The sequence below is a fragment of the Patella vulgata genome, chromosome 2 (genome assembly GCF_932274485.2).
Source record: "Patella vulgata chromosome 2, xgPatVulg1.2, whole genome shotgun sequence".
NCBI lineage: Eukaryota > Metazoa > Mollusca > Gastropoda > Patellidae > Patella > Patella vulgata.
Window position 1 is genome coordinate 36,790,593 of NC_065880.2, and position 25,185 is coordinate 36,815,777.

Here is a 25,185-nt window from a genome sequence, read left to right on the forward strand (position 1 = left end):
TGTTGTTGTCATGTCTAGTGGCCATTAGTGACTACAGAAATCAATTCAAATATACAGGATTAAAAAAATCTCAATGTACCGGTAGTCAAATGAGATATTTCAAATTTTCACCATGCATGAAGGTAAGGACACCAAAATAGCCCTTGGAACCAAGAGGTGGTGGTGGTGGTGGTGCTGGGGGGGGGGGGTGTCTTATGGTATGCATACCGGCACTAATTTTCTAATATATTATAGAGCTCTAAAGCATAGCACAAAACTTTTTTGCGGTAACACAGAAGCGTATACAACTGAAAATGTCACAGATATATTGTTTTAAAAACAATTCAGACCGGAACTGGATTCACTGGGCTAAACAACCAATGCGCATTTCCACAGTCAAAGTTATCACCCCTCAATCAAATCTTGCCCTAGCGAGATTACGCGTCTTACCAAATTAATCAATGACGTCACATAAAAATATATATCATGCCAATGAAAATAATTTTCACTTTTTTGTTCTTTTTATTCATCAAATACTTATAATACAATTTAAATTAAAATCAATCTGGAAAAACGAAATTATTTTACATTTTTTGCATCACTTGATAAACTTAATTAATTTGACAATAATCTGCTTCGCTATCAACTCAGGCATGACTCAGGCAATGCCCGTTACATATTAGATATGCGATGGCAGTGCATTTATGGTCCATTTCAAGTCACATGTATTACAATTCAGAAGCATAACTTTTATACTTTTGATGTCAGATTATTATTCCATATTTTTTTCATCAAAAACATAAACATTCTTAAATTACTGATCCAATGATGGACTGATTGGCAGATTATTTCTGTCAAAAATAATCATTTATTGTGTGTCACGTGTGTTACTATATTTTGTCACGTCTGTTACGCTTCTGATCATATGATCTACATGTGATCTTTTGAATGGAGAACATTGATAAAGAAGCTACAGATGGAATTTCAAAAAAAGATAATCGTTCTGATTTTGGCAAATTCTAAGACTAATTCTTTTTGTCAAATGATTTCAAAAAGCTATTTCATTCATCAAAAAATATAATTTTATTTGAAAAGTACAAATAGCAAGCTAGGCATGCAAATGACATGTGTATTTCAAGGCCTAAGTTTTAAAGAGCAATTTTCCATGAATACAATTACAAACAATATTTACACTGATCAGTTAAAAGAGAAATACATTTGGCGTACAATCTTTGTTTGGGAATATTTGTTTTCTGAGACTTTCTTCTGCCTTTTTTTTTTAACCCGTTCATAGGTTCAGTGTATGAAGAAAGGATGAAGAAAATGCATGTTTTACTTTTGTCTGAGGTTTGACCTTTTAAAATTTATTAAATTGCAAAATCCATGGGATAATATAGTAGAGGTCCACGGTATTTCTAGAGTGCATTCTATAAAATGTGTACTACGTGTATGAAACAGATATACCGTACATGAAAATGTCTTCCTAAGCATTACAAATTACATTACAATAGCAGCATCCATTTTGAGTGAACTTATAAGGTAAATCATGATTGGGCTCTGGTTAATTGGTAAGGCGAAAATTTTTCAGGTGTGATTAAACAGATATTTAAAGATAATTATGAAGTTTCAGTCATGCACATATCATTAGTTGCTCATACATATATTATAAATGGCCAGAAAAAGAAGATTCAATTTATTATAAAAATTACAATTTACTTAAACCTCTATCAGCCTCTATACTGGTAGATGCTCGTCGTTGTTTGAAAAAAATTTGGTGCTGTTAGATTCTTAACTTAATACATATTTTGTATCTTAAATAAAACACTTCTCAGATTTATTGAAATATTGCAATAAAAACTTTTTACATTGTGACATCACGTGTGTTACAAATACAATTTTCAAATTTTGAAAGGGTTTCATTATTTTCAAATAATTCCATCTATGCCATATTTTTTTCAGAATATAGATCTAAGTTGAGTTATAATATAATAGTTACACGCAGTTCTTTTTGTTGTTTTTTATTAGAATTTTCAACTACCGTACATTTGAACTTGAAGGAATGGATTTTGTGTTGGGCCAAATACTATGCAAAGTGTTTATTCATTTTGCAATTTGTTTTATTCATAGGTTCAAATGTTGTATTTTTATGTTAAATAGTTAAAATATAGGCCTAGATCTAATACCATTTTATTCAAATAAAAAACAAAGAAATGACAATGAGTCTTAATTTGTTGTTTTATTTTCTTCACATGCCATACATGGTGAACACTTAGCATGGGATGGATGGGTCTTATACAGAACAAAATCGTGTCAATAGTAGCTTAAATGCAGGAGAAAATCGTGTTTAGTAATTTATGACAATTTCTTGTGGAGGAAACAGAATTATCTTGATATATTAACAATAATGATTCAATGAAACAAACGTAAGGGGGCCGCCATCTTGTATCCAAGAAAGCTGACTGAGATAACGGTTCATTGAAACTTACTCTCTGGGCGTAGCAGAATTCACCCTGTTTGTGGAAGGATTTCGTTTTGCTGCTTTAGACGACATTGTCTTTAAATCAACAGCAAGAAGAGTTTCAGTAAAACTTCATAATTAACTTTAAAGCCGACAAATATACCGTTGTCAGGTCGGGTCAGGAAGGTTGTCACGCAGGCGCGTCGATGAAATAAACAATCAAACTAATACTTTCACCCGGAACAGAAACGAAACGAAGGACACTACACGTGTGCTCGATGGAGAGGCAAAACAAGAAATATTGTGACGCTTAGACAAGGGGTTACTGTCGAGCAATTGTCATATAGATATATTATGTACCCTGTATGTGGGTCTTATACTGTCGAGTTATGTGATTTAATACTTTGTACGTTTTGTTCCATATGCAGGTTTCATACTGTTTATTTATGAGTGCTCTGAATTTATGTCCGTCCATATTTTTGTATCAGTCCAATTTTTTGCACCTGTATATTTTGTGTAGTGTATGTTGTCCTCAAGGGAAGTTCCGATGCACCTGTACTTAATATTTCGTATGTTGTATATTGTCCTCAAGGGAGGTTCCGATGCAATATTGTGTGTCTTGTGTAATAATTGTCATATCGTTATAATTTTTATGTACACGTTTATATTGTATGCTGTCCTAAATGGATGTTTCGATGCAATAAAATCTTATCTTATCTTATCTTATAATTAAACATGTATTCAACCATAAACAATTTGCTCAACCACATAATAACTGAATAAAGATAGGCCTAATGGCAATCTATTCATTGACATTCAGTTATACTTGTGATGAATAAATCATGTCCGCGTTATAACTTACACGCCATCCTGGGTATCCCCAGTGACATGGGGACGATACCACTGGGGATACATACCGAGGATGGTTATATGTTTGCATGGTTGGAAAGACAAAAGAATATTTTATTTAAAAGCCTTTCAATTGTATCTCTAATAGGCCTATCTAGGAAAATCGGCCAAACTTTATTAGGTTAGAAAACCGTAGACGTATCGGTATAGAATTAAAAATTAGGCTATAAATTATTAATAACATATATTTTCCAAGGTAAAGGCCAGACAAAAGTTCTTTAGAAATAATATAACCATGTTTGTTTTTTCTTGTTCTTTAAAAATTGCGTATTGCATAAAAACATTATAAATTGATGCCTGTTTTGATACCGCCTTTACAATATTCCAGGTAGGCCTACGTGTTCTACTTGTTATAATAGGGGCCTACGAAACTAAAAAGATCCACGTCCCCGTCCGCTGGCCCGTGATTGGATTGCATGCCTATTAGAAAATAGAATTTTATTAGCCTAATAATTATCGGCTATAGTTGATGTCCAACATACCTTTCTCTTTCAGGCACTGGTGACGTGGATCGAAATGAAAGACTTAACTCATCTCGAGCTGAACCCCTCCGTGACTCTTTTCCATTCTTAGATATTGAGTTACGAGGCGTGGTAAAAGGACGCGCAATTGTTTGAAATTCTTCTATTAGAGGACCAAAGTCACCAACACGTTCATAGATTCTTGTAATTCTATATACTACATCTGTTGGCCGAACTTCAATAATCGGATTGAATAAATTTAATCCAGGCAATCCCACGTTTAAAGAATTATCCTTTAAAGAAACTTTTCTGGGTCGATCTGCTTTCTTCATTTTCTATGAATTCAAATTATGTTTGCTAGATAATCGCCAAAGGTCTACAGATATTTTTCCTGCGTCCACATCTAGAATGAAACCTCTGGAAATTGGACCACTGTTCTGTGAACCGTCCATAGTTTGCAGTGCGAATATTTTGCCCGGAAAAAAACTATAAACGGTTACGTCTCCTAAATCCCAAAATACCACACTTAATTCCTTTATAGAGAGAATGGCGTGAATTACAACTGTGCAGTTTGGGTGGTTTTCATTTTTGACGATAATTACCTTTACAAATACAAAAATATGATAAATAGATCATTTTAGACAATTATCAGATTTTTTAATGGATTGTTTGGAATATTATGTCGTTGAGATAATAATGTACTACGCGACTAACTAAAATAAAACACCCTCGGTATATAATGGTAGTATTCGCTATACGAAGAATTGTATTCGGATTAATTCCCAAACGAACAATACAATTTCTAAATCATTTAGTGCACATAATATCATTTCCAATTAATCCACAAATTTATTCCAGGAGTAGTTAATGAAGAGATAAAACAAATTAAATTCCTAACTACGTCCTTAATAATAATATTCCATTCCCAACCCTGGCATAATAGAAACCCAAATATATACTAAAGGTAGTTTTTACCCACATATATATGATATATTTTAATATTTAATATAAGTTACAACATGTCCAGATTTCATTAATAGCACTCAATATTTGCACGGTTATAAAGTAAAACAACAAAAAGGAATGCTCACAGCGAGATAATAAGAGTCAGTCCATATAATAAAGATATAATAAGTTAAGATATTAACAATAAGTGAAGTAAATAAATTACTAGTAGATATTGACAACAAACTACTCGTAGCACTTGAGGCTATTTTGATATTAGATATTAGCCTTCTAGTTACCTTGGTACATCACGCCTTATGAATATCTCACAAACAATAGGTAGATCCTATACGTACAGAATTTCACGCCCGCTGTATGGAAAGCAGTTAGGAGTCTATAGAAGTAGAAATATTTCAAGTCCATTCATGACTAATTATATCATATCAAATTGCTGGACTAACAAAATAATATTCCTTTGCGAGTGAGAGTGGGTTTAAAGTCTGCTCAACATGATAAACTAGGTCATTCCAGGTATGGTATTTCTTATTTCGATAACTAGCTTGCGTGTAGGTTTCTTTAGAATGGACGTACGTGATCCCTAACCTGCATATATAGATACTCGAAAACATGCCCTGTGATCTACAGCAAGATAGAGACCAACCATCTCTATACCACTGCAGCATCAGCACAACCATCAGAAACCCCAAAATTCAAAAGAAATATTACGTTTGAGCACTATACCAATACATGTATCAGTATTACCCTTGCATTGTCAAACAAAATGCCAGCATTAATCTACAGTATTTCCTATCGTTTATATTACGTTGGGTATAATTAAATTCAGGTTTCTACAAATTGGGGAATATTCTGACTGCATGTGGTGATTATAAAAAGAATGTGCTATTACTTTCAACTGTATTTGAGTTCATTCTTAATAGCGAAGCCTCTGAACAGCTGTAACCTTTTCCAACGAAATTGGTTATTTACAAATCAAACTAAAATGAAACCCAATAAATTAATTGTTACTAGAATAGGAAATGTTTCAACTGTTCCGTTTCTAAATATCAAAGGCAATGTCCTGTTCTGGTTTGTGGGCAAATATGATAAAAAAAAAATATATAGTAGCAAGAAAAAAAAGAAACCAGTTGTGAAAATTCAGTGTTCGAAAGTTTAAATTAAATTATGTGAAGTAATTTTTAATTTCTATTCAGTAAAATCCTTAAGAGTAAAACTTAAAATGCAGATATCGAATACTCGTAAATATCCCTAATACATCACAAAAATAAACTGAACAACATTTATTCTTACTGATGATTAATGATGATGTTTTTATCGGAGAAGCGAAGATCTTTGTTTCCTGGAGACGTTGGACTCGCTGTTCGACTTCTGTTAGGCGTCGTGGGATTATCTTGAAAGGACCTCTTTCTTTTAGAATTACTGGTAAAATCTTCCGGTGAAAGATATAAATTTTTGGAATTCCGTCTCTGTTTGGTGCTCTTATTTTTATCCATACTGGTGACAAATCACTCCGCTGAAGTTATGCGAAACAGAAAAACGACAAACATTGACGCCCAAGCTTCCCCTACTCTTGAACTATATGTATTTACGTATTTTAATCCCATTAGGTATACTTTATATAAGAGAACAAGAAAAACATTTAAATAAAATAAGCTCCATATTTTACAGACAGGGTTAATCGTATTACAGAGTATATGGGGCTTGTCATTATGCCCTATTGTTCATATATTTAATATTAAGAACATAAAAGAAACTGACCACGCCCTCCGTGATCTCTTTCAACAATCTTAAATATATAACATAACACGTCTTATAACAAACAGTTCAGTAGAATTATCCTTACGATGTATTTAGAAATAAAACAGCAAGGGGCAACTTTAATACATCTTTAAATACAGCCAGACAAAATGTTTGATCAGATGGTCACAGTAGGTATTCTGTATTAACGCTCAACATCGTCAACAAGTCTTTGATTATTACAATGCATCCACAGTGATAATTTTCTTGGGTGAACATTAACAGAGTTTTCAAAGAAAACGAATTCGTTACTTATTAGAGAAGAAACACGATACTGTCCATTGTCACCCAAATGCAACAAAAACAGTCGCATTCTTTTTGACAAAGACAGAAATACGCACATCTCAGACCAACTACGTAGTTGGAACCGATTTCAATAATGACCTGACCAAATGTATCGCTGATGACAGATTGTACAGATACAATCTATCACAAATCCGCTTATGGTTAGGAAGTACCCCGTCGGATTTTTCCAATAAAAATTGACAAATCACTGAAACGTCTTATCTTTATTAATAACCATAACCTGTGACAGGTAACACTGAACAAAAGACATCAATCAAAGTTAACACCTGAGGGATCAAGATAACAGTATATTATTAGTCTCGATCTAAAGGCTAAGATATGGATATCAATTACATCCTTAATCACCAATAGGAGGGGACTTCTTTTAGTACGAAAGATGTGATTTGTATACCAATTGCTCATTATTAAAGAATAACGAAATAGACGCGAACTAACTTGTTTAACAGATCTATTCAGAACACATCTTCATTGTACTGAATCTAATGTGCATACTATTATTAGCTTTTCAATACGATAATTAGCAATCTTCGAAAATCTCAGGTAATTGGACTACTGTTCTATGTTAATTTTCACCAAATCACAGAGATATACATATCGTAAAGAAGAGAATTTTAACACTAGTTTGATTAAAAATAAAATTCTGTTCTAGAAGAATGATTAAAGAACCAGAACGCCTATATGTTAGGGAAAACAGGAAGTAAAATGCACGAGGTCAATATAGACCAATGTGACGTCGGTTACCTCATTTGAGATTATCCCTTCGAGATTCATTGTTTAAATTGTGTCAATTTTAGCCTATAGACAGATACTGAATAACAAGATAACATACTGTCGGAATAATCTAGTCTAGAAGATCAATAAAAAATCAGAGGTAAAACCCAAATTGGCTACATATTAATCTATAACATAACATTCTCCTAGCTAAATAAACTAGTAATCAGCTAATAAGTCTTTGCAACAGATCTGGTTGCCATAGTAACATGACAGGTATCTCATCAAGCGGTACCAGGTAATGTATTTAGTATGTTTGTCATTGTTGGAGGTTATTTTGATAGCAATGTGTATCCTTCCTGTGGCTAATCATAACTCAGTTGGCTACAATATAAAACCATCAATTTTGTTTTGTTGTCTGAAAGAGTAATTCAACTTCATACGTGTCATAAACTCTTCAACAGTGCAAATTGGAGCTCGTTTATAGCATTAATTAGAAAAAATCATGATATTTGATAGTATAGTCATTAAATAATCTCTGGATGTTCAGTGAGAAAATATGCCTAAAGAAATGTATACTTAACATTGGATGAAAACTCCAGCGCCAAACCACGTTATTTAGATTAAAACAAATATCAGAATTACTTTTCACCGTGGATAATATTTTTTTTTTTATATCTGATCCAGGAACATAGCTCTTAGTGTGGTATCGGTATGACATTATGTTTAATTTTATTTTACAGATACATATTTATTTGCTTGACCATTTTTTACAGAGGAAATGATTTTTTACATTAGGGAATCGCTTCTTTTTCATAAATCAATAGTTTATTGTTAGTGTAAGTATTATTTGACCTCCTCGGTGTAGGCTATTTTTGTATTACATGTACTTGCATTACTCGGTGTATTTTGGTCACTAAAAATGATACAGTACCAACCGAACCCGGGTACGAAGCCAAACATTCATACAAACCCAACTTTACTAGACTGATGATGTGAAAGCGGCTGAGCTTAAAATCGACGTGGATCAGTTTGATACAAACCTTGAAGCTGTCCGTGCCATTCGACTAGATGCTCGCGATGATGATGGTCTCTCGCCATCTTCCAGCAGAATGCTTCGTCGGCCACTTCCGTTACTTTTACCACTGCCAAGACTACCTCTCGAGTTTTGACGAATACGTCTGGCACTTCCGTTTCTCGTTGATTCCATTATCCGTATAACACCGAGTGTAGAATATGTCACCAACTACTTCCCGTTTTCAAAAACACCACAAAAATGTCTAGACACACTACCAAAGTTTTAAGCATCTTAGTTCTTCGGCACATACACTTACAAAACAGTTAAAAGAACAAATCCACCAACTCCTATTGTAACGAAGTACAATAACTATGTCGAAAATTGAAAACACGAAGCTGACGACATTAAAGAATATGGACTATCTTTATGATGTATATGACCTCCTATAAGCACTTCAACATTAATATTTGGTTAATATATAAATAGCAAGGTTAACATTTATATACACCGATACAAGTCATAAACAATCTGTATCTAGAGACGCCGGTTTGTAATTTTGCAGAGATAACAATTCGATTTCCATATAACATATAGGGTTATTATAAACTACGAACGAATCCAATCTGTTTTATTATCTTTCTATTGTATGTTTATTTATCAAACCGAACCAGGTTACTTCTATGTTGTTAATTTAATGTTTAATCAACAAAGTGCTGAAATGATTCCACAATTCTGCAGGCGAAATCAATACACATCAACCAATATTGGCGCTTCAGCAATTATCAACAAATTCCAGATAGTTGATGGTAACTACTGATGGATAGTGACAGAACTTTGTGATTTGAATGGTTATGAAACCATTACAGTTAAATAAGCTAATATTACATACATCCATGGATGTCAACCACAGAATACGCTATCCAAAATATTGCTTAATAACATAATTGCGAAAGATCTGTGGTTTTAACAATATAACAATGATACAGTTATCATTTTAGAGCACCTCGCACTTCATATTTTTGGAACAAAAACAATTCCTAAATCATATACACTTCGTGTGCATCAAAAATAAGTATATATTCCGTATTGTTATTGTATTCAAATGAAGACCATCTCCTGCCATATAAGTATTTTCTGGGAAGATTACAATTAGTAATTAAAACATTGTCATAAAAACATCCAAGATTCTTTCCTTAAAGTTCATAAAATTTCTTATATAAATATTGTACTTTGATTAACCCCGCCCAAAGTGCGAACCTCGATATATACATGTCTTACTGCAAACTGAAACTTCTTCACTGCAACAGTCTCCATGTAAACATATTATATCAGAGACGAATTCAAACCATGTCTGTTAATAGGTATGCCTCACAAAAACCTGATCTTAATTGGATTATACGACATTCTATTAAGTAAAGTATAAAAAAAGTATGAACTATAATTAAAACAGGGGATTTTAGTCGAAGATGGTACACGCCATATATACATATAAAATTCTAATCTAGATGACATGAAATGATGAGATGAGACGATATAACAATTCTTATAAATTGTGGATAAATAAAACCGTGTTACGTGTATAAACACCACTTATAAGATAATTAGCAATCAAAATAATACTTTATGAACAATTCTTGTTACAGACAGGTGGAAAGTTTAATAGTAACAAACCCTACAAAAAAGACCACTGATTTATTCTCGGCTAGTTAAACGAAAGCGCAAAAAACCAATTACCATGTGATCTGCTATAAATACTCTTTGTTTACCACCTGTCCCCCAAAAGATATATGAAGGTAAACGGGCAAATTGCGTTTCAAAAACATTAAGATGGTATAAGCTGTTGTAAATGTGTGTGGGGTTTTTAAAAAAACTTTACGGAAAGTGGACATTAAATTTCACACACATTATTCCTTTTCCTCCAGTTTCAGATTTCTAAGAACCACCATCAAGTACTTGACCGCAAGTACTCTTTTCTCCAAGTTATTACCCGCAACTAACTATTCTATTAAAAACAAAGAGGCTTGATTTTAACATAGAATGGAGTAGAAGTGACTTCTAGAACGTAGACTGTCAAAAGAAGAAAACCCTGCTATGCTCTATACCAATCCATGGTTGCGAGGGTCGCGATTAGATAACTGAACAGCCAATCTTTATTTCAAGTCCATCTCACGTCCATTGTATCTATAATATGACTATGACGTAATTAGAAAAACGACGGGATAGAGTTTTATTTATACTCTTTGCTTGTGTCCCTTGTCCATCAAATAATTCATTGCTATCAGTTATGACCAGTTAAAAGAAGCGGTTACCATGCAACATATGCCCACATTTTGCAAGAAATGGATGGGGAAGAGGTAAAATCAATAGGACTTATCCTCTCTTTCAATCTTTTGATCCGTAATATATTTAAGTTCATCAGATTTGGACAACACTGTTAAAACCCCTGGAGGACCTTAAAATCCGTACATATTTCAAATTTTGCGTGAAAAGCAAGGGCTATAGCTCTAGAATGTAAGTTTGATGCTACCAAAGTCGAACTCATCCAAGAACCTTTGATCCTTAACACACAGTTTAAGTTTCATCGTGAAAGGTCCACAAACTTCATTCATAATTCACATTTTGTGTGAAAGGCATTGGCAGATGCGTAAGAAAATTGAACTCAACCAAGACCTAGGGATACTCGTTTTAAGTTTCATCTAAATCGGATAAAATTGTGATCTCTAGATGGTCCACAACCTGGGTATAATTACATGCTTTTATTATACTATTTTCGTAAAGGGGAGTGGCTATTTGACGGGGAAGTTTCGGTCCGATTCTGAGGAAATATTTATGGTGTTACGGTGGTATATTTGACCAGTTTTGAAAATAAGATACAAATTGTGACCTATAGAGGGCCCATATAAGCTATTTCGTACAATCAGGGGGTCATAATCCCGAAAGTTACGGTCCAATACGCGCCAATATCGAAAGGCACCCATATCTTTCGGATATAAATATATATTTTAAGTTTCATCAAAAATGTTTAAAAAATTCGAAGCGCTAGATGGTCTATAACCTGGGTATTACGGTCAGATCTAAATATTAAAGCCACCGGTAGATTTCGTCAAGGCCACGAGATGTAAACAGGGTTAGGCCACGTGATTGTTGCCGAGGATTGTGGGTTAGGGTAAAGGCTAGATCTTGAGTTAGGTTTGGCGCTAACCCTGCTTATATCTCGTGACCTTGGCGAAATCTGAAGGTGGTCTTAAAATTTAGATCTAACCTGAATAATTACATGTGGAATGGAACCAAACATACATTTCAAGTTTCATCTAGAGTGTCTATCAGCTAAAAACCTGATTTTCGGAGAGTTGATACATGTCAGTTTCGAAAGGAACCGAGACCTTTGGGAGATAGATCGGATAAAAATTGTGTCCTGATATAAATGAACGGCTTTTACAATTAAATGAAAACTGTTACTTCTACAAGTTCCACAAACTAAAATGTGATTGTTCGTACAATCAGGGGCCATAATCCAGGAAGTGACGGTCCCATATGCGCCAATATCGAAAGGAACCGAGATCTTTAGGCAGTAAAAATACATTGTAAGTTTCATCAAAATCGGATAAAAACCGTGACCTCTAGAGTGTTCACAACCTTGGTATTATTATGCATATATTTGTCAAGTTCAATATCAGTTAAACCACCACTTCATTACTGAGTGATTTTATTAGCCAGAAATCGCTCAGAAATCAAGAATTGCTTCCGCCGGCATAGACCATATTTTGGTTATAGTCAAATATAAAAGTGTGGATGTTACGATTGAATAAATATTTGTTTCAATCTTATATTATTTTCTCTTTTTAGCTGAAAAATTATGGGATCTCCCATAATAATTATGTTCGTTTCGTATAATGTGGTTTAACGTCCTACTGTTCTGCACCGACTGGGCTAAGACGAGCATACGCCATACAGTCTGCTATAAGGGACATTTTGCCCCTACAGCGGTGCTAAGGCCGTCTCTTTCGAATTCCAACTGTCAGGGTTCTTTTACCTACACGCCAATGTGTACATAAGACCTCGGTTTTTCGTCCAATCCGAAGAACTTGGCGCTCTTCCTTGTCAGGCCCTCCGTCCTGCACCACTGACAATGGGAAACCACGCCGGAAAATGCCGAGGAACTTTTTTTCTTAGTCAACACCGGGATCGAACTCAAAACTTCCAAGTTAGTGAGCCAATGTCTCACGCACTGCGCCAACGCGAATCTTCCCTATACACATATAAATATTTAAAATGAATAAGCTGGGGTTGGCGTCATTCGTCTATTTTTAAAGTATCCAATTCTGACGGATATTATATACAATCAGATTATTATAATGATTAAAAGATATCGCATGTATTTTTTATTATTGTAAGGTGAATAATTTACATGTAAATATCGACATGAAAGGTGCAATTGTCTTACTTCAAATAAGACAGCTGTTTATTTTAGGCAAATATTTAATTAAATAAAAACCTCGAGGGTGAATATAATACATTGCAACAAGTTCAATATGTGACAGCAAAAATCCTTTGATGTAAAATACTTCAGACAACGTTATAATATAACTTTAACGACCAAGCTTTATAATTTTTCAGCACTTCAAGGTACAATTGCCATTTAAAGTGACACTGGAGGTAAAAAGCCAGAATTACTTCAAAACTATAGTGCGCTCTTTCTCATTTAAATTTTATAATGTTTACTGACCTGTTCGTTGCTGATTTCGGGGAACTTCTGTCTGTTGTGTTATTATCGCCTTGTTTAAACATAGATACAGCAGAAGCGAGTTTCTTAGAAGTGTTCAAAGTTTTAAATGCTGCTACAGCGGCTGCCATGTTGTAAATTCAAAGATATTGATGACACAGAAGAGTTTCGGCTAACGAATTTCGCGTTATTTCACCCACATAGAACTGCTTGATTACTAAAAGCTTCCCCTTAATCGAAATCCTATGACAAAGATGTTCTGTTTAAACATCTAAATTTATATTATCGTGTAGCAATGCTAGCTGGTGCAGTATAATTCAGTGTTTGGTTGTTACCCAGATCTTTGGGAAAGAACAAAAAAAGTTTGTTGAAGTTTTATGTGATTTAAACTAGCATTCTCCGTATAGTAGTATAAACTCAACGTGTCCCTTCGAAGTGTTTCCAAATGTTTATAGTTCTTAATTATTTCAAAACATTAATCCAACAATGCAACAGATTCCGAATCTTGGAGTCAATTAACAAATTAATATCCAGATTCTGACATTTTCTACGCAGCACAGTTCGCCATTAGGACTTCTTTTCTTTTAAATTCATTTCATTGATGTTTCTACTCTTGTGTTCAATTTGAGAAATGTCAACTTCTCACCCAAGAACACAGTTAACCAACAATCAAAATCCCCATTAACAAGAATAAGCTATACGTGAATTTCGTTCACTCTTAATCAAATCAGCCATGTTGGTGTTATTAATACGATTAACTAACTTGTATTATTAACTTATAACCCGAACTATATTATTCTATCAAAATCCCTTTCAACTTGGCTAAGAATTCTTACCTAACATAATGCACAATAGATCTCGAAATACAATAAGAACCATAATCCATTAAATATGTATTCACGGATTATCGTTTTTTAATAAATACGCAACTTATTACACACGTATAAAACTATACTAGATTTTCCAGATTTGAGGATATAGATATACAAAAAAAGAGACTGGAATAAATGTGAATACTACATCTAAGACTCCAGACTGGTAACCAAGAGCTTAAGAGAAATCTGTAATAATCCTGCAATCACTTTTTACCACCAATTTCTAAGCCAATACTTTTATTAAATCTTATATGATTTATGGTGTGAGATTTTATTACATCTAGTACAACAATGAATTATTTTAATAATGCAGACACTATTTCAGAAACCATTTTCATTATAAAGACATTATTAATGCCCGTCTTTGTTATCCTATGGTTGGTGCAGAAAAGTAGGACGTTAAACCTATTTCATTTTATTTCATTGTTAATGTTTGATTCTCATCTTAAAAGTTATAGAATATCCTCTGCGATAAATTAACACGTAAATGGTTTACATATTTCACACGGTTCATTCGCGCAGTTGACACAAACCCTGTTTGGTTTTCCGATTCTACTGCTAAAGATACCTATACGCGCAAGCGAATTATTGAGATAAAATTGAACCATATGTTAGTCCTGAAATTACATGGTATGTATCGAGTAGACGGGGAACACAAACATTGATGGTCACGGAAAAGCCTTCATTCGTTTTCTCTTGATACATTACAGTCACCAAATCTCTTATAATATCGACAATTTGCAACATACCCCCCCCCCCCCCCCACACACACACACAGTGTCATACGTGAATAGTTGTTATTGTTTTGCAAAATCCCGGAGTAGGCTACCATTATCCTCACGTGTGTGGACGAGCTCGGTGATTTCTTCCAGAATAATCAGGCGTGTGTCCAGAGAGGATCTGGGTCCTACCCGTTTCGCGTATAATCCAGCTAAAACTGGATATAGAACTTCTCTAACTCATTCGTGTTATGATCGAGATATATCTACAGGAAAGGAGTAAAGAGAACTTAAATTATCCATGAAATGAAATGAAATGAAATGGGGTTTAACGTCCTACTGTTCTGCTCCTATGCTGGGCTAATGAAGACGGGCATATGAGGGAAATTTTGCCCGGGCAGCGGCACTATCGCCTACTCTTATATCGAATTCCAACTGCCAAGGGATCTTTTACGTGCATTCTAATGTATACACGGGACCTCGGTTTCGTCTCATCCGAAGGACTAGACAGTTGTCCTTGTCAGGAGCAATACTGCATGGGAAAGGTTGCTATACTGGATATAAATTGGGAAAATACAACACAAGTTTATATGAAACCACACAAGTTTCATAAATTTCAACACAAGTTTCAGAAATGTTAACACAAGTGATGTGTAGATTTTCACACAAGTTTCAACACTAGCTTGTGTAGTTTGATAAATTTTAACACAAGTTTTGTGTTGTTTCAACATTTAACTACAACTCTGTGTTGTTTCAACACAAGTTTGTGTTGTTAAATAGTGACACCTAACTTGTGTTGAAAATAACAAGATAGTTTAGGGGGGGGGGGGTCAGTGTAAAGCATATTTTTTCTGCTAAATTCATCGAAATAACGTCGAACGAACAAACATACAAAGTATTGTCGCCGTTTAGGCCTCATTCCAAATTAATCATAAACATGTGGGCACTTAAACGACCAGTTATGTCTCGGAAATTCTGATTTTATCAAATTCTCGGGTAATCCCATAAAATAGAACCCACGCCAGACCTCCACCCGGACCCTTCACTGCTCAAATTTCGGAGCACGGCCCCTGATAATAGTGCGATATTTTGTCGGGTAGTCTATCCAATAATCTGATGTATCAATATAGCATATAGTTTCTTAGGGATATTGGCAAAGTACAATGTTTACAGGCATATAGTCTCGGTCACCCAGAACCTCATAGTCTTCAACATACGGAGGGTCTGGGACCGTTGTCAATATTTGACGAAAAGTGCTATTGCCCATGCGTAATCGGGAGTTTGTTTTTTATGTGGCTGTTTATCCAGCATCTTTGGCCACGTCAAGTAAGAGTTGCACCTCTTCGCACAATAAATCTTATTATTATGAACAAACATGAATCGTGACGACGAATTCGGATTAATTTAAAAAAACAAAACAACATAGATATGGCCCATTAAGAGAGAAATTTTTACAATAAAAAGAATTAAGAGTGTTGGATATTGAACTGGCAATGCAATCAAATTGTTTTTTCTGAAATGGCATTCTTAAATTAATTTCATCGTGTTTTAGGACTAGTTACCTCCCTTACACTTTGTTTACGATACTTGTAAAAGACCGGATAATCTAGCCAATGACCTATTATTCTCATATGTTGACAACGCATCCAGACTAATATTCGTAGAATATTTTTCTGGATGATAGAGACTAATAGGCATGGGCCCGATTCTGGTCGAAGGAAAGAATTATTGGGTGGGACGCCAAAATTTTAATCCAATTAGTTTAAATAGTTTCACCCAGGACGAGTGTTTGAATTTGAGCAAGTGCAGGGAATTTTATATTACTGTGTCATATATATCAACTTACACTGAACCCCAAAACTATGACAGAAAATATATTTGTTTATCAGTATAAACCGAGAAAACAATTTATTAACCCACCTTAACGACAAGGGAGATAAGAAATGCCCATGTATAGGTGGATTAAGACCACCGTTTATGTTACTTACTTGAACACATTGGCTGTTTTTACTGTTTTTATTGATTTCATCCATGATCCTTTAGCATCCATGTTAATAATTTTTAAAAAATACACAACCTCAATATACATTTCATGATACACAGTTAATATTTTCACAAACACAATACTACTGAATAACTAAATCAACGAGTAGACTAGTCTACAATATTAAATGATACATGATATACTTTGATATTTGAGATGACCAATTACAAGTTAAAAGAGTTGCAATATAAACAAAGGGTAAATATAACATTATGAAATAGATTTAACAGTCGAATAATCAAGTATTAAAAACATAAATGTATAATTTCGTCACATAACACATATAAATTTGATTTGGTCCTATATATAAAATAGTATTACAAAACAATCCGAAAATTTTAAAGCAGATAGTTTACGTTACATCCCTAATTCTATTTTTCGACTCGTCTGATGGCGTGGCTATTGTCTATTAGTAGCCAAAATAATAATCTGTTTCATTGTCAAATTGAAGGATATGTTGATCTTGTAGACAAGGATTAATAAACGCTTTAATGCTACGATGATATTATTGTAAGATAGGTTATAACAAGTAAAGCTATTATAAGTGTATATTCTATTCAAAGGCGATAAAAATGGTATATGCCTAAGTATCATAAAACCACTGACTATAAAGATGGCCAAAATAACGACAGGAAAATATGACCCGGCGAATTCCAATCCGTGAAACACGATCCGTTTCCTGTTAAACAATTAGCATGAGCTACTGAAATGAAAATGGTATATCAGGTGTTCTCGAAAGAGTAAGGCGTGCGACACCCGCCACTACATACAGGTAGCTGGGACAGTAGTTTAGTCCTAAATTTCGGAAGTTGGTGGTTGTAGGTAACAGGGATTCTGATTAATAAGCAAAGAACACTTAAGCAATAAAAACCAGCGGCAGCTAGGCAGAATACGCCCACATTTTGCAAGAGATGGACAGAGAACAAGTTAAAAACAAACGGGATTTTTTGTATAATCAGGGGCAATAATCCAGAAAGTTATGGTCTGAAATGGGCAAATATCAAAAGGGACTGAGATCTTTGGGATATAAAGATATATATGTTTTAAGTTTCATCACAATCGGATAAAAATTGTGACCTCTACAGGGTCCACAACCTTCGTATTGCATACTTTTACACAATTTTCATAAAAAGAGCGGACATTTTATCCGGCAGTTTCATTTTGATTTTCCTGAAATTCGAATTCAACATTCATTATGGTGGAATGGTGATATATTTAAACGGTTTTTAAAATCCGAACTCAACCATTCTTGGGGTGTAACGGTGATATAACCAAAGGTTGTTTTTTTTAAATCGGATAAAAATTATGTCCTCTATGCTAAAAACGCGATTTTTCGTACAATCAGGGGTCATAATTCAGGAAGTTACGGCCCGATATGTGCGAATATCGCAAGGAACCGATATCTTTGCTTTATAAACTTACATTTCAAGTTTCATCAAAATCAGAAGAAAATTGTCACCTCTAGAGGGTCCATAACCTTGATATACCATATTTTACGCTATTTGAGTACGAGGGACGGTCACTTTGGGTTATAAACTTATCAAGTTTCAACAAAATTGGATAAAAATTGTGACCTCTATAGGGTCCACAAGCTAAAAACGCGATTTTTCGTACAATCAGGGCCATACTCCATGAAGTTACGGTCCGATACATGCCAATATCGAAAGGAACCGAGATCTTAAAGAGATAGACCTATATTTCAAGTTCGTTGAAATCGGATAAGAATTGTGACATGTAGAGTGTCCACAAACAGGGGCGACGACAATATACGTCCACGTGAAAATGTGGGCGTATAAAAAATCATATAATAATAACAATAAGGTTTCATACTAATCATTAAGAAACGACAAGAGTGGGATTTTGTCACTAGCAAACAAAGTATATTGCAAATTTTGTGAATTGTAAGACCGTGATCAGGAACAAAAAGTCTAAATAGGGTATGAAGCAAATGTCGCGTTACTTTATTCCGTCAGTGTTTTAAGAACCCCAAAAAAGAACTGAAATGAACAAACATGAATTTGTGAATTTCTGTTTTCCAGGAATTACTAAATCGTTTTCCTCTTGCTTATTCTGTTATTCTGTTTTATTCATCACAATACCTACTCTTTCAAATGAGAAATTCTACACAAAGAATAAAACACTTACTTTAACATTGTTCTTGACAATTTTCTTACGGCGGCAGGAAATTTATATTTTTTCACAGGCGACACCGTACGTTGTGTGGATCCCATTTTTTGTGCATTTACCTTAATTGTTTTTGCCACCGTTCGCCATTTATCGGTATATTTATTTCGCGAAGAGAGAGACATTTTGTTTTTTGCAGGTTTTTTTTTTTTGTAGATCACAATGTTCACATCAAAAATAGGTTGTAAGCCTATAATTAATTTCCTGGTCGCAGACGAAAACAATTATAAGAAAAGACGCATGCTAACAACAAGCCAACAAGTATAATCTATGCCACTAAGTATTTCTTATCATCTGATAATACAGTTACATTTCTTTCTTTTTCAAGACTTTGTGTGTGTGTGGAAAAAAATCTTAAGCAGTATGAAACATTGAATCCCGCCCCACGCGTCTAACATAATATCATTAAAGCACACATCAATGAATAAAACTAAGCAAATAAAAGAAAGTATTAAACTGTTTATCATGTATGTTTTAACTCGTAAATAACTGTTATACATACAACAATATGGTTTAACTTAACACTAAATGCAAACAAAAAATCTTTTAAGTCAACAAACCCCGGCAAAACTTGAAGTGCTAGACTTCTTTAAACCATAGAAATATATACAGTATCTTTTTCTGTGTTCAAACATAATTATATATCAATTATGTTTGCCTTTTTATCGTGAGAACTGTTATTTATTTATCAGATAGTATTCTACAGTGTAGTAGTATGTCTTCTATTGTTATTTATTCCACGTGTCAATATTGATAAATCTTGTACATTACAATAAGGTTAATACGTCAGTTACAATGAACCCCAAACGAGCCCACGGTGGCTGAATGAGTAAGACGTTGGCTCGCTAACCTGAGGTTTCGTGTTCGATTCCTGTGTTGACCGAGAAAGTTCATCTGGATTTTCCGACGTGGTTCCCCCTTGTCAGTGGCACAGGACGGAGAGCCTGGTAAGAGACAACGCATAGTCGTTCGGATAGGACGAAAATCCGATGTCCCGTGTACACAGTGGCGTGCTCGTAAAAGAACCCTTAGAATTCGAAATATAATAGGCTATAGCGCCGCTGTCCGGGCAAAAATTCCGTCATAGCGCACTGTATGACATATATTATGCTCGTCTTCATGAGTCCTGTCGGAATTGTTTTTTCTTTGCAGATTGTTCCTGATCTTGAAGCGGTCTGAATTCCCCCCCCCCCCCGCCACCCTTGACCCACAACTTGACAATTAACGAACGTGAAAGTAATACATATACTATGATACTTTTTACATGCTATACCTTTTTTGCACGTTAAATCCCCCGAAAATTACATCACACAAGTGACAATGGCAATGAACGCCAAATGTCAACTGAATCAAACATAGCTTGATAATAAAACCATTCTATACGATATTTTTTCAAGTCCAGTCAGAAGTATGGCATACCGAAATCGAAACACCAGATTCCGGGGCGTACATAACGATTTTGTTTACGGGGGTGCTTAGGAAAAATGAGACCGGCTGATGCCCCTAATACGAGTGACGCAGCCACGAGCCGAGCAAGTGAGGTGAGAGCTTTCTGGGGAGGCGGAGTGGGGGTGCACGAGAAATTTTTGAATATATCGTTTCGTTTTTTTTTATACTTTCGATGGCCTCTACTACGTGCAGATCTGACCGGTTGTAGTGGAAGGTCGCGTCAGAGGTCATACGAGCGGCTTTTGACCTTAATGACCCTATGGCATCAGACATTTGATTAACCAATCAGCGTTGATGTTTCTGGTAGATTACCCACAGTTCCGTGCACCTCCCGCCAAATTCTTGCCGTAACAGATCGTTTCATTGGCTAATCACTCACATCATCCAGAACGCGGATTATGTATCAAGTCTTCCAGATCCTAGTGTAGTAAAGACAAGTAAAACGAAATTTTGATTGTCCGTCGGTTGGCGTAGATTTCCCTTTTCAAATAAAACACACTACGTTTGTTCGACTAGTCCAAAGGAGGAACCCTATCGAAGTCGCGCGTCAATTTTAAAAAAGTTATTGCCACGGTCACCGGATCCTTGTAAACACTCTTTCGGTCATTTTTTTTAAAACTCACTAGGGAGGCGACGGGGGCCAAGAAGGTTCCGATACAGCAAAACAAAGACACGTACCTAATTCACAACTACGTGACAGTGAAACAAGAACACGAGTATAATGGACCAGAAATCGGATGACGCCAATGCAGTCATCTTGAAATTGTGACGTCATATCAAAAGTCGAAGTTCTTCAATCGATGCGCAATTGTCCAAGAAACACGCTGGTCAAGTTTCATGTTCGTACATGCATTGGCGGAGCCTTGGGGATTTTTCGAAGAGCATCTTCTGCCCCAAGAAGAAGGGCAAGATGAGTATCGCTTGCCATTAACTCCTTCAGCAGGCTACTGATAGGCGTGAATTCGTTGTCTGGCGCCGCTATTGATTATCCGTACACAAATAATCATTTTTAATTTTATTATAAAATTTACTTACGTAACTGATGATCGACGTCTTTGTATAATTTCACCCGGTCTGATACTAGTTCGCCGACCAACAGCTTCTGCTTTTTGAACTCTCGATTGTCGATTACGAGGGGATGCAGTTACACGACCCCTGTCATCCATTCCTATAATATATATTAAAAATAACATTTTTAGTTGTATACATATTAAAGTCGTGTTATGGGAGATTAGATAAAGATCTGATAGTTCTTGCTATTATAGCTGAAGAAAAGATAACTTAAATAGAGTATGCTGAAAATTTCAATCAAATTGCTCCACTTTGAACCGAGATATTAAAGATTGAATTTTAGGCCTAGCCTCGATCATCATTACTAAAGTCGGTACGATAAAAAAAAACAAAGTCTCGATTTTCCATTTTGACGTCAAATCATCCAGTAAACATCGCAGGCTAGCGATGACATCGAGAGTTGATTATCGTCTGGATAAGTTAATTAATGTCTAATAAATAATTTAGATAACATTTCAGGCCTAAAGAAAGACCTGCCATAGATTAATTTAGCTCTTGCATAATGTATGTTTAATTCTAGAGTCGACCGACATCGCCTTAAAAAAAAATGTATCAACAGTCAAAGTTTGGTACCGATACATACATTACACGTTCTGGCGTATGTGGACTTCTTTCCTATGTAGGCCCAATATGACTGTGTCCAAAGCATGTACCATCGGGTCACGATGTGCAATGAATGGCGTAGCATATTAAAGCCATAATATACACCTTAAAGATGCATTATGTAAGGTTTATTAAAATCAATAAATAATGATGCAAGATATGCCTCTCTAAAATTCACCCTTCACGCCGCCACCTTTATTGACACTGATCGCCCTGAAGGGATGTTCATTTCTATCCACGTACATCGAGCTCACAATGTTATCTCACCTATAGGTTTTCTAATCACTGTCTAGAGAACAATTTTCGGGTCTTTTTAAAGTTTATTAGTCTTCTGTCGCATTGGGGCTTTAATAGAAAGTTGATTGCTATAGTAATCTGCAAGCTTTCAACGGGTGTCTGTTTGTCTATATATGAGATTTTGTCGTTTTGAAGAAGAAATATAAATATTTATTTTATGATCAGTAGTGGAATACCGCGTTTTATCAGTGAAATAAAAGTGTTATTCCACTGGCTAGCAGTAGTCCATGTTGTTTTTACCTAAAATGATTGTAAAATCATAAAATAGATAGAACATTTGTCGTTTTGTCGTGAATAACATATTTTATTTCATCTCTAAGCTTCTCGATGAAATAAAATATGTTATTCACTCTAAAACGACAAATATCCTCTATATATAAATATATTTAAGAAATATATATATATATATATATATATTATATATATATATATATATATATATATATATATATATATAGTAATAACGGCGCTGGATCGCTAACCTTGAGGACTAACGTTCTGGGTGTCGGCCTTGGAATTTTCTAGCAAGGACTTTGTGGCACATAGCCCTTGTCCTTATTCATTATCCCGGTTGGTGCAGAAAAGCAGGTAGTTAAGCCCCCGTTTCATGTCATTTCTATTGGTGGCTGGATAGTGGTGTCTCCTAATGTGCACAAGCCACTATTTTAAACTAAAACTAAATCCTTGCAGATTTTCATTTTGTTCACTTACGTGTATATCTCTTGTGAATTGTGAAATAGGTTCATTTAGCGTGCGCTTTCATCGATGTGATGTCGCAATACTCGCAGACTCGGATCTCTTATTTTCAATTAGTTCCAACGAGATTCAATGGGCTTTTCTTTATTAAAGGGAAATAACTCCAGGTGAAATAAAATCGTCTCTGTAAAAATTATTACAGCCTTCGAAGGAAATGAAATGGGATTAAAGGTACAGCGACACTTCGGTCGTTGGAGTGTGTGCAATGTGAAAAAAAATCACCCGAAAATATTCACACAGAAACTTATAATTGCATATTCTAAAAATAAATATCTGAACGACATCCTCGTGCACAGTGAATTAGATTAAATAAGACCAGTCTCCACCCAAACCCAAAACAAGCCATATATCACATCCTATCCCTAAACGTTAGTAAATAAAATCAACTAGATATAAGAATCCCTAGCCCTAACCCGGTGATGTGGAACAAACACGATTTTTTAGAAAATTCAATCCGTAGTAGGAAACACACTAATGTGACTCTCCCCCGAGAGCCTCAAATTTATTTTCTTTTTTCTTCAGAAACAAAAATACCAGAATACCTTCTAAGCACCATCCAAAGAAGACCATCAGCGCCACCAACACCAGAAAACAGTGAAATCGCCTTTGTATATAAATCTAATGTATTGTATGTATTTTTAATAAAACTAGGAAATATCACGAACTAATTTTTCATCATCCTAGGTCAGTGCTTATGTGGAGACTTAACCTCTCCCCCAAATTCTTAAACCTAACCCAAATTTAGTCACTGACAAGATTATAATTTATACACTCCCGTTTTTGGTAATGAGTGGGCCGAATGTTTTATTTGGGTGGATAATATAAGATATTAATAACGGTATGACTAAACCCAAATTCCAATTAGCCCTCTAAATAATATAACAGTTGGCTGACTTATTTAAACAAACATAAGGGGGTGATCTTGCTTGAAATAATTATCCACATGGGGTGCCACCATTAGTACAGGGGGTGGGGTGGGGGGAAAATGCAGAAACATATCCATAGAATAGAATCCATATCGGAAGCAACCGTATTAATCAGAGATATAGTTTGACAGTAATACCACCGAGTCTTTAACGACCCAACTTTATTATACCTAGAATGAACACATTATTATTATGAATACCGTGATCAGGTCACTGCATGTATGTTTTAAACGTAATGGATCAAGGTATGCTTTATTTAGTCATGTAATAAACTGAGTTAAGCCGCATAACAAATACCTGTGTGGTTAATTTACCAGGTTTCTATGTTATTGATTCTATTGTAAATATAGATACCATTCATAGGCTACCTTTTGTATAGAATTTTATAATGATCTACAGGGGAAAAACATGTTTAAGTGTTTAATATCTAGTTTGGGTAATAAACAGCATGTATACTTGCGTAACTAAGACACGCTTGAAGTTAAATCATGGGTCAAACCAAGCCATCGATCACTATGTTACTTCATTTTTATAATTTAGAGACATTATCACGTTCACTAAGAAATTAAATGTAATTAAGATTGAGTAATATAATGTAAAATACGCTAATAAACCTTAAAAATCAAAATGTGACAGAGTATACGTTAATATCTCATTGATGCCTTAGAATTCGATCATCAATGGTGTTCTTTTGGCAATTGATATCAGTTTGGCTTCTTTGTGCGATATAACTAAAATATACATAATAACACAACTTTATGGATTTACTACTTCTTAGTTTATTACATGCAACGTTTCAATACTCTTACAGGTATCTTTATCAAGCAATATTGAAGAGTATTGAAACGGTGCATGTAATAAACTAAGAAGTAGGAAATCCATAAAATTGTGTTATTATGAATATTACACCCAGGACCGTAGCCAGCTTGCTAGCTT

General features: G+C 34.8%; 1 protein-coding gene across 1 annotated transcript in view; it reads right to left on the reverse strand.

Annotated features, from left to right (window-relative positions):
* Window positions 1-25,185, reverse strand: part of LOC126809552 (androglobin) — a 44,036-nt gene that overhangs the window by 17,821 nt on the left and 1,030 nt on the right. Inside the window, exon 2 of the mRNA XM_050534181.2 lies at window positions 21,632-21,764. Coding sequence (XP_050390138.2) covers window positions 21,632-21,764 — 133 coding nt within the window. The remainder of the gene's footprint in view (window positions 1-21,631; window positions 21,765-25,185) is intronic.